Here is an 11,036-nt window from a genome sequence, read left to right as displayed (position 1 = left end):
AAGTTTTATAAAAATCCCCAAAGGCGAGAATACCTATGATCCTGACGGTATTTCATCCCACTTATTCGCTTCTTTATGACTTAGTTATCTCTTCGAAGGGGATGCATTTCCCCCTGTGGGTCGGATTTTTGCATTGCAGCGGCAGATCCGTATAGAGATGGGGAGAATTGAGATAAGCACCCTATAGCTCTCCAGTCAATGAATATTGAGTGTCCTGGGGTGAATAGGCGAGGCCCAGCCTTCAAGAATTGGGAGGCTGCAGAGCGGCTGTTGTTGACTGTAGGATAGAGAGAGGTGAAGATGGAAAATGATAATGCGGTAGTTGGAGGATCGGGGACGAGACTGTTGCATTAGTTCACTGAACATCCTTGAGCAAGAGATACAACCATGAATAATCCGCAGCCCCTGGCCCCCAACAAGCCCCGGCACCGGGTGCCACTTTCAACCGGAACCAGCCATTTACACTTCAGTGCGAACCGGGACAAGAGCCCTTTGCCCAGGGCTCGGAGAAGAGGGGCCCGAGCTCACAGTGCGCGCGGGGAGCGGTGAGGACTGGGTGGCTGTAACTCATCTATGGACCGGTTCCCACCCCCGGACCTCCGGGCCTCGACCGCAGCCTCTCCGCAGTCACCTCCTCCCACCCCACCCACCAGCTCCCACCCCGCCCACCAGTTCCCACCTCCCCGCGCCTGTGGCTGCTATTGCCTCTTCGCCTGAACGCCGGGCCCGCGGCGGCGCACGCGCAGACCCTTCGCGCCCGCGCCTCAGGCCCCGCCCCCACGCGCGCCTCGCCGGATGTTTGGCATCACCATGGAGCTTCGCGACGCCGGTGGACGCGGCTCGTCGCCCGGGCAACCGGGAAGGCTAACGCTCGACCCAGGTGGTGGCGGCAAAAGCGGCAGAGATGGTGTCCAACCCTGTGCATGGGCTGCCCTTTCTCCCGGGCACGTCATTTAAGGACTCCACGGTGAGGACCCCACCCCCTGGCGGCCTCGCAGGGCTCGCCCCTTGGTGCACCTGCCTTCTCCTCCACCCAGAATTGCTCTCTCCCTTTAGACCCGTCCTCTGCCCTCAACTTTTCTCTGTCCGCCACCACAGTTCCGTCGTCCTCCCCATCCAGGCTCATCCTCTCTCTCCCATCCTTGGCTCTCCGCTCCATCCTCTCTAGTTTTTTCACTCCATCCAGGCATTTATTGGCCTCCGTTCTCGTCGTCCTCGCCCCTTCTTCCTCTTGCCCTGCTCTTTCAGCCCCTGCCTCTTCCTCTAGATCTCTCTTTTACCCCCCCCCCCTTTCCTCCCAAGCTCTGGCTAGGTCCCCCCCAAGCTCGTTCTAAGAAGCTCCCTTAGCCGCCCTCAGTCCCCCAGCCTAGCCTCTTCACCCACTCAGCCTCCCTATATCTTGGTCCTTCTTCCCACAGCCCCATCCTGCCCATCTCCCAGGCACATCATTCCCACTCGCCTCCATCGCCTTCCTTATCCTGGACCCACTAATCTAAGCCCCTCCCAGCTCCGTTTCCTGTCTCATACATATCATTTCCACTCATTCTCTCCTTTCCACCAGGTTCTTTTTTTTTTTTCTTTTTTTAAAGATTTTATTTATTTATTTGACAGAGAGATCACAAGCAGGCAGAGAGGCAGGCAGAGAGAGAGGAGGAAGCAGGCTCCCTGCTGAGCAGAAAGCCCGATGTGGGGCTTGAACCCAGGACCTGGGATCATGACCTGAGCCGAAGGCAGCGGCTTAACCCACTGAGCCACCCAGGCGCCCCTCCACCAGGTTCTTTTACGCGGTCTCCGCTCTCCTCGTTTAAGCTCCTACCTAGCCCCACCCCTTTCCGTTTAGCACTTCCGACTTTTCTACAACTTAGTCCCACCTTCTCCCCCGTCCTGTTTTATCTTCTTTCTCAATTGCTGTTTCTCCAAAAGTTACTTTCAACACTTGCCTATCTTCCTCCCAAACCATCCCTCCCTGCTTTACAGGAGATAATTCCATTCCAATCCTTTCATTCACAATTGATAAGCTGTTTTTTTTTTCTTCCTTCCTGTACTCCTATTCTTTTCTAACATTTTAATGAAATATTCCTGATTTGATTATTTTGCTCCTTCCCTACTTTAACTGTTTTGTGTTCTGTAGACAAAATTGAAGAGAAAAAAAAAATAACTTTTTTCCTTCTTCTGACATGGCTTAGCCCTTGACAAAATTATTTGTATTTGTTTTGATTTTAACCTGGTTACAGAAATATGTTTGAAGTTCAATGTTGAGATACAGTAAACTATCATAGATAAGGTAATAATAATTTGTATTTGTATAGTTTAATAATTTAAGCTAAAAGCTCCTTTCCATGGGTATGAAGGTAAGATAAAATATGTAGTCCATTTATTTTCTTTGGGAGAATGAAGTTGAAATTTTGGTGAGAGAGTCTGGATTCTGAGCAGCTTCTTTATAATTATCCCTGCATTAAGACACAGCATCATAGAGCTTTTCCTTCAGTGGACTTTTCTGTTCTATGTAAATTAGAAAGTGTAGGCACATCCCTGTCCTATGCAGGAGCAGCCTCAGCATTGGTGTTGGTGAGTGTGGGTTACCAACTGGAGGGGTGAGTCGATTTGGGGGATTACACAGATGCAGACCGGAGGTCCCAGGCTCTGAGAATGTACATTGCTGTACTTCATATAACATGAACTGTGCCTTGGACTTACTTTCTATTTTAAATAGACTGTCCAAGTGTCAACCTTTTGCCTTATTTGAAATTTGGAAAACATGGTCACTATCTTTATTTAGCACTTAAGAACTAGATGTGTATAACTCTCAAAGCATTCAGAGAGTGAACCATAATGACTAAGAGGGATGGGGAGGCTACCCAGTCTCTGGTATTTTGTTAGACTAGCCTGAACAGACTGAAATTTGTAAATATTTTCTCCTTTTCCCTAGGTTGCCTTGTCATTTTGTTGATTATTTCCTTTGCTGTACAGAAGCTTTTTAAATTTTATGTAGCTCCACTTGTTTATTTTTGCTTCTGCTGACTATGCTTTTGGCATTATATCTAGAAGTCCTTGTCAAAACCAATATCAGGGAGCTTTTCTCCTTTTCTCCTTCAAGGAGGTTTACAGTTCCAGGCCTTATGTTTAAGTCTTCAATCACTTTGAGTTAATTTTTGTGAGTTCTATAATAGGGATCTGATTTCATTCTTTTGTGGGGATACCCAGTTGTCCCAGCCACTCACTGAAGAGACTGTCCTGTCCCCAGTGTGTGTTCTTGGTACCCTTGTCAAAGACAGTTGACCATGTATGCACGAGCTTATTTCTGGGCTCTATTCTGTTCCATTGGCTTATGTGTCTCTTTTTTAAAATTTTTAAAAATTTTTTTAATTTTTTATAAACATATAATGTATTATTAGCCCCAGGGGTACAGGTCTGTGAATTGCCAGGTTTACACACTTCACAGCACTCACCATATATGTGTCTCTTTTTATGCCAGTACCAGGTAGTTTCAATTATTGTAGCTTTGTAATGATATCATGCTTGAAATTAGAAAATTTGATGCCTCCAGCTTTGTTGTTCTTTCTCAAGGACGCTTTGGCTATTTGGGGTTTTTTTGTGGTTCCATGCAAATTTTAGGATTGTTTTTTCTATTTCTGTGAAACATGCCATTGAAATTTTGATAAGGATCGCATTGAATTTGTAGATCACTTTGGAGAGTGTGGACATTTAAACAGTTTTTAATTCTTCCAGTGCAAGAACACAAGATATCTTTTCATTTGTTTGTGCCTTCTTTAATTTCTTTCATTAGTGTCTTATAGTTTTCAGTGTATAGGTTTTTCATGTTCTTAAATTTATTCCTAAGTATTTTATTGTTTTTGTGCTATTGTAAATGGAATTGTTTTCTTAATTTCAATTTCAGATAGTTCATTGTTAGTGTATAGGAACACAATTTTTCTCTGTATATTGATTTTGTATCCTGCAACTTTACTGAATTCATTGATTAGTTCTAACAGTTTTCTGGTGGAGTCTTTAGGGGTTTTGAATGTAAGATCATGTCATCTTCATACAAAGAGAGTTTTACTTCTTCCTTTCCTAACTGGATGCCTCTTACTTCTTTCTGTTGCCTGATTGCTCTGGCCAAGACTTCTAGTTCTATGGTGAATAGGAATGGTAAGAGTGGACACCCTTGTCTTGTTCCTGATCTTAGAGGAAAAGTTTTCAACCCTTCACCATCAAGTTTGATATTAGCTATGGTCTTGTCACATATGGCATTTACTATGTTAAGGTATGTTCCTTCCATACTCCGTTTGTCAGATTTTTATTATAAATGGATGTTTTGTCAAACACTTTTTCTTCATCTGTTGAGATGATCTTTTGATTTTTATCTTTCATTCTCTTAATGTGTTGTATAACAAGTACTGATGTGTATATGTTGAATCATCTTTGCATCTCAGGAATACTACTTCGTCATGGTGTATGATCCTTTTAATGAGATGTTGAATGTGGTTTGCTAACATTTTTTGATTTTTTTTTGCTTCTATATTTATCAGGGATATTGGTCTGTAACTTTCTTTTCATATAGTATCCTTATCTGGTGTTGATATCAGGGAGATCTTTCTCATTCCTTAATGCATGCATTTATCACTATAAAATTCTCTATTGGGACACCTGGGTGTCTTGGTTGGTCGGGTATCTGACTTTTGGTTTTGGCTTGGGTCATAATCTCAGGGTCGTGGGATTGAGCCCTGTGTTGGGTGCTGCCCTGGGCAGGGAGCCTTCTTGGGATTCTCTCTCTCTCTCTCAGTGCCCCACCTCCCACCCCCACAGCTTGCTCGCTCTTTCTCTCTTGCTGTCCAAAAAAAAAAAAAACAAAAAAAAACAAAATACACACACACACCCCCTATTAAACTGCTTTTGCAGGTTCCCAAAGGTTTACATATGTTATGCTTCTATTTTCATTTGTTTCAAGATACTTTTTGATTTCCGTTTTGATTTCTTCTTTGACCCACTGGTTGTACAAGAGGGTGTTATTTGATTTCTACATATTTGTGGATTTTTCAGTTTTCTTCTTGTTACTGATTTCTAGTTTCATACCATTGTGGTGCAAAAGCATGGTAGGTATGATTTCAATCTGCTAAGACTTGTTTTGTCGCCTTTCATGTAACCTGTCCTGGAGAATGTTTGTAGGCTTTAGAAGAATGTGTATTTTGGGGGTGGTGGATAGATTTTTTTTTTATGTTTGTTTGGTCTAAAGTATAATTGAAATCCAACCTTCCCTTGTTCATTTCCTATCTGATTTAGTCATCTGTTGAAATCCCTCACTGTTATTGTCTTGTTGGCTATTTCTCCCTTCAGATCTATTAGTATCTGCTTTGATGTGGGGTACATATATATTTATGATCATTATATCCTTTTACCTCTGTTTGTTTTAATTCCTGCATAATTAACATACAGGTTTGTATTAGTTGCAGGTGGTTGTTATATCTTCTTGATAAATTGATCCCCTTACCGTTATATAATGACCATCCGTGTTTCTTGTTAGCATTTTTGGCTTAAAGTCTATTTTGTTTGCTCTAAGTATAGTTACCCATGTTCTCTTTTGGTTTCTACTTGCATGGATTATCTTTTTCCATCCCTTCACTTTCAGTTATGAGTGTGCTTCAAGCCAAAACAAGTTTCTTATAGTATGGGGCAACATATAGTTGGATCTTGTGGGTTTTTTTTTTTTTAAATCATCTAGCTTTTTGCCTTTGGATTAGAAAATTCAATTCATTTATGTTTAGAGTAACTATTGACAGGTAAGGATTTACTAATGCCATTTTTTAAAAAGATTTTATTTATTTGTCAGAGCACAAGCAGGGGGAGCAGCAGGCACAGCAAGAGGCAAGCAGAGGGAGAAGCAGGTGCCCTGCTGAGCAGGCAGCCTGACATGGTACTTGATCCCGGGACCCAGGGATCATGACCAAAGCTGAAGGCAGATGCCTAACCAACTGAGCCACGTGGGCGTCCCTACCACTTTAAGTTTTCTGGCTGTTTTGTAGTTCCCTTGTTCCTTTCTCCCTGTCTTGCTGTCTTCCTTTGTGAATTGATGATTAGTCATAGTAGTATCTTTGATTTCTTTCTCACTTTTTGTGAAGCTGCTGTAGATTTTTGCTTTGTGGTTAGCATGAGACTCACATGAAACATATGTAACAATCTACACTGATAGCAGTTCAGCCTTGATCACATATAAACACCCTATCCTTATCCTTATATCTCCTTTCACTTTATGTTTTTTGATGTCACCATTTACATCTTTTTATGTTTTGCATCCACTAGCAGATTATTGGAGCTAGAGAGGTTTTCAATACTTTTCCTTTTATCTTTGTACTAGAATGAAGAAGTGAGAACATCACTGTGTTACAGTATTAGGGTATTCTGAATCTGACTATATGCTCACCTTTATCCATGTGTTGTGTATTTTCATGTTACTAATTAATGCCTTTTTGTTTCAGCTTGAAGAACTTCTTTCAGCATTCCTCATAAGGCAGGTTTAGTGGCAATGAATCCTCTCTTTGTTTATTAGGGAATATCTTTATCTTGCCTTCCTTTCTGAAGCACATTTTTTCTGGGTAAAATATCCAGGGTTGGCAGTTTCTTTTACCACTTAGAATGGATGATCCCATTCTCTCCTGGCCTGCAAGATCTCTGGTGAGTAATCTGATCATTTATAGAAGTTCCTTTGTATGAGTTTCTTTCTTTACTGCTTTTGAAATTCTCTCTTTGTTTTTGATTTTAGACCACTTTATTATCATGTGTCTTGGAGAAGATGATTTAGATTGAAATTATGAGTACCGATAACTTCACAAACTTGAGTGTCCAAATCTCTACCCAGGTTTGAGAAGTTCTCAAACATTATTTCTTTAAATAAGCTTTCTATCTCTTTCTGTCTTTTCCTTCTAGAAAAGGATATAGTGATACATACGTGATTTTTCTTGTTAGCATCCCATAAGTCCTATAGGCTTTCTTCATTCTTTTTCATTCTTTTTTTTTTTTTTCTCCTCTGATTTGTTAACTTCAAGTTATTTGTCTTCTAGCTTACAGATTCTTTCTTCTGCTTGTTCAGATCTTTTGAAATTATAGTTGAATTCCTCAGTTCAGTCATGGTGTTCTTCAGCTCCAGAATTTCCATTTGGCTCTTTTTTATGTTTTCTACGTCTTTGTAGAATTTCTCACTTTGTTCCTTTATTGTTTTCCTGATATCATTAAATTGCCCATCTCTGTTCTTTTGTAGGTCTCTGAGCATCTTTAGGAGAATTTTGAATTTTTTTCATTAGGCAGTTCCTGGTTCTTCATTTCTTTGGGACAAGTTATTATAAGTGGTGGAATCATGTTTCCCTGGTTCTTCATGATCCCTGTATCTTGCATAGGTGTCTTCACATAAAGAAGCAGCTACCTCTTCCAGACTTTATGGACTGACTTTGGTATGGGATGACTTTCACCTGTAGGTGGAGGCATGCTGAAGCTTGCTGTGTTCCTGGGCCTAGTGGTATAGGACTCCAAGGGCAGGGCTATATGGTACTGGGTTCATGTTTAGGGGGCATGATGTCTCTCTGGCCCAGGCCACTGGGGTCTATGGCACTGACAACTGTGTGGCCCTTGACAGGTGCTACAGGGTGTGTATAGTGGCTGCAAGGGCTGTTGGGGTCTTTGGCAACTTCCAGGTCCAGCAGCTAGGGAGCAGGGCAAGCAGCAGTGGTGTCTGGAGTAGGTAGGGTTACACATAATTGGCTGTAGGGTGCCAATTGGCCAATTGGTGCCTATGTAATGGCAGGGGCCATTGGCAGACATACACAGAGTGGTGGGAAGCAGAGAAGGCAAAGGACAGGGCCAACTATGAGCCCACTGGCAGGAGGCCCTGGTTTGGCTGCACACTCTCCCCCCAACATGCACTCTTCAGTGGAGGCCTGTGACGAGGGTTGGGCTGTGTGCAGATGCACGGCTGGAGGTGCTAGTTCCAAGTGCATGAACGGGGGAGGGGTCAGCCAGAGGGTGTCTGTGCTGGCATCTTGCATTCCAGCAGCTGCAGAGGCCTGAGTTGGCTGCCGGTGTGGTTCCCAGGCTCTGGCGGGAATATGGGGAGGGGAGGAAGGGGAAGGGGCTCTGGTGCCTGGAATCATGAATGCCTCTGGGATGAAAGCTGATGAAATCTGGAGAGGGTACCCAGTGACTGCAACTATCCTGGCCCTTGGCTTTGGGTCAGTGGTAAGATCTGCTGGGTTTATCTGCGGAGAGGTGTCTACACACACATGGTCACACACACTGGCTGCTGCCAGTAGCCCTTACTTTTGCTTCCGTGTTCCTAGCTGGCCTTATACTCTTCAGCTTTGCTGGTCTAGATGGGAGGAAACTGACATGGGATCTTCGTGGACTGCCCCAAAAGACTGGAGAAGCTAGTTGCTCTTTCATCCTGGCCAGGGGACCTCTTTCTGGCCAGGAAGTTCCCTCTTGACACTGAGCAATGCTGTCTTGGAGGATGAGGTGATGTGGGCAAAATGAAGTCTTCCTTCTCCTTCTCTAGTTATTCTCAGGTTTTTTGTTCCACTGTGTTCCTAAAACCTCCTAACTGAACTCCAAATCTCTTCCAGAGCTGCTTTTGTCTATGGATAACTGTCTAATTGTTGATCTTTATGGAGGGGTAGAGAGGCTGGGGTGTTGTATGTTACCATTTTGGTCTCTCCTTTGCCTTTAAAAACATTTCTTTTACACTTCCTTCTTTTTTTATTTAATCTTTTGTTTTTTTTCAATTGCCAAAAAAAGCTCATTATAAAAAAATCAACATAATTCAGAAATAATACAGAGAACATTATCCAAATCCAGTTTCTTTTTGTGTACATGTTTACATGCTTCTAATTATAGTATACATATAATTTTAAAATTTTTAAAAAAGATTTTATTTATTTATTTGAGACAGAGAGAGAGCACAAGTGGGGAGGAGGATCAGAGGGAGAGGGGGAAGTAGACTCCCCACCGAGCAGGGAGACTGAGGTGGGACTCATTCCCAGGACCATAAGATCATAACCTGAGCTGAAGGCAATTGCTTAACCGGCTAGGCCACCAGGCACCCTATAGTATACATATAATTTTATATGCTGCTCTTTTTGGCTTATTAAATCACAAACATTTTTCACAGATTGCCACGTGGTCTTTAAAACCAATATTTTAATGGCTGCATCATAGTTCATAAAGTGAGTTTTCCGTTATTAACTCATATGTGTGCCTTTTATATTGTTTCCAGTGTTTTACTATTGTAATTAACATTATAATGGTCAGCTTTAGGCATATTGTTCTTTGCCATAATTTGGATTATATTTTTAAAATAAAGGATCAAGGGTAGAATTATTGAGTTCAAGACTTTAAATATATAATACTTGCTTTCCAAAGAGTTATATGAATGTATCTGTGTTACTATAACAAGAAGGGCCTTTTATTTTGAGTAAAAATTCATTTCATAGAGTCAGATCTTCTAGGTTCCATGGTTTCTGAATAGTAGATAAGATTAAAAACATAGAATTTAGTGGAAGATTAAGAGTATAGATAAGGCAATATTTTAGTTTCTAATGAAATGTGAGCTGGTAATTAAATTGGGCATTCTGGAACATGGCTTTAAGTTTTATTTTAAGCTCAGGCTGCTGCTTTTCTCCTTGTTCCTGACCAGGTGTTTAGCCTAAAATATTAGAAGCCTCTGGTATAGGTAAGCTTTTTGATACAAGGTTTGTGATGTTTATAAGGTTTAAGTTATGATGTTTCTGAAAGTTAGCTCTTTTACCTAACATATATTCATAAAATATTATTAATGAAACACTTCTTTTGTTATTCAGAAAACAGCATTTCATAGAAGCCAGACGCTGGGCTACAGGAATGGCTATGCAGTTGTTCGACGTCCAACAGTTGGGATAGGAGGGGAGCGGCTCCAGGTCAACCAGCTGTCCCAGGCTGAGCTGGATGAGTTGGCCAGCAAGGCACCAGTTTTAACTTATGGCCAACCTAAGCAGGCCCCACCTGCACAATTTATTCCTGCACATGTGGCTTTTGACAAAAAGGTATCATCTGGGATTTCAGGGTACCCTTGAATTCAGATTTCTGAGAGCCAACTGTTTGCAGAAAGTCAGCAGCAAACCACAGGTTTTCCAGAGGGCTCTGAGGAGAAAATTGTTCAAATGCCTCAACCTTTAGTCATAGACAGCTGAACTCAGGATTGAAAAAGGCTTTCTTTAGTCAGGAAGCTTATTACAGAAAATAATTCCCTGTAGACTAAACTGAAATATTTTCCAAATACAGTTAAAGAAAAGTTGGATGAAGTCTGAATTCTTGAGTTCGTATTGCTCCACGTTTACCTGCTCTGTGCTGTCTACTTTTTGGAAGTCTTATTGGTACTGATGGCACATTCTTAGCCTTTGTGAAATGCAAAATGTCATCATGGTAACAGCTCCATCTTTTGTCAGTTTTCGCCAGGCTGTCTCCATAAGTTTTTATTTTTCAGGGAATGTTTTAGGTTTAGCATAATATAACCAGAGGGTACTGTAACATTTTCATTTCTGTCTCATTTACCCTTACGCTTTTGTAATGTGAGCTATTTTATTTCCATCTGTTGACATTTCCATATCATCCCCAATTTTCCTTGTCAGTGAGCCTCCTCTTTAAATTAAGGTGAGGTAGTCCTAACCCTGTTCATACAACAGAATCCCTAGTGGGACTTTTAAGAAACTGAGATGTCACCCTAACCCTCATCGATCTTAATCTCCGGATGATTTTTATGTATAACTGAGACTGAAAATGAATGACCAGATTTTACAAGTTAAGTCTCCTAATTTACTCCTAGCCTGTTTTCTTTCTGTCTTTTTTGGGTCTTTTTTTTTTCATTTTATTCTTTTTGTTAAATGTCTATACAGTGTTCATCTAGCTAGTCAACTTTAATTGAGTACCTATTGAAACTAGAGGCTGGAAGATAGAAAATAACCTGGTGGTGGAATTATACCATTTACATTCATAATCACTTAGTTTAAAAAAATTTTTTA

The 11,036-nt window shown here is 41.5% G+C and overlaps 1 protein-coding gene across 1 annotated transcript in view; it reads left to right on the top strand.

Moving 5' to 3' along the window:
• Positions 1-812: 812 nt before the first annotated feature.
• EFHC1 (EF-hand domain containing 1) overlaps positions 813-11,036 on the top strand; it is a 61,242-nt gene continuing 51,018 nt past the window's right edge. The window contains exons 1-2 of the mRNA XM_047732476.1: positions 813-967; positions 9,840-10,061. Coding sequence (XP_047588432.1) covers positions 905-967; positions 9,840-10,061 — 285 coding nt within the window. The 5' untranslated portion in view covers positions 813-904. The remainder of the gene's footprint in view (positions 968-9,839; positions 10,062-11,036) is intronic.

This window comes from Lutra lutra, chromosome 6, assembly GCF_902655055.1.
Source record: "Lutra lutra chromosome 6, mLutLut1.2, whole genome shotgun sequence".
In the NCBI taxonomy this organism is placed as follows: Eukaryota; Metazoa; Chordata; class Mammalia; order Carnivora; family Mustelidae; genus Lutra; species Lutra lutra.
The sequence above is the reverse complement of the archived record's forward strand: the minus strand, read 5'-3'. Positions and strand labels throughout refer to the sequence as shown.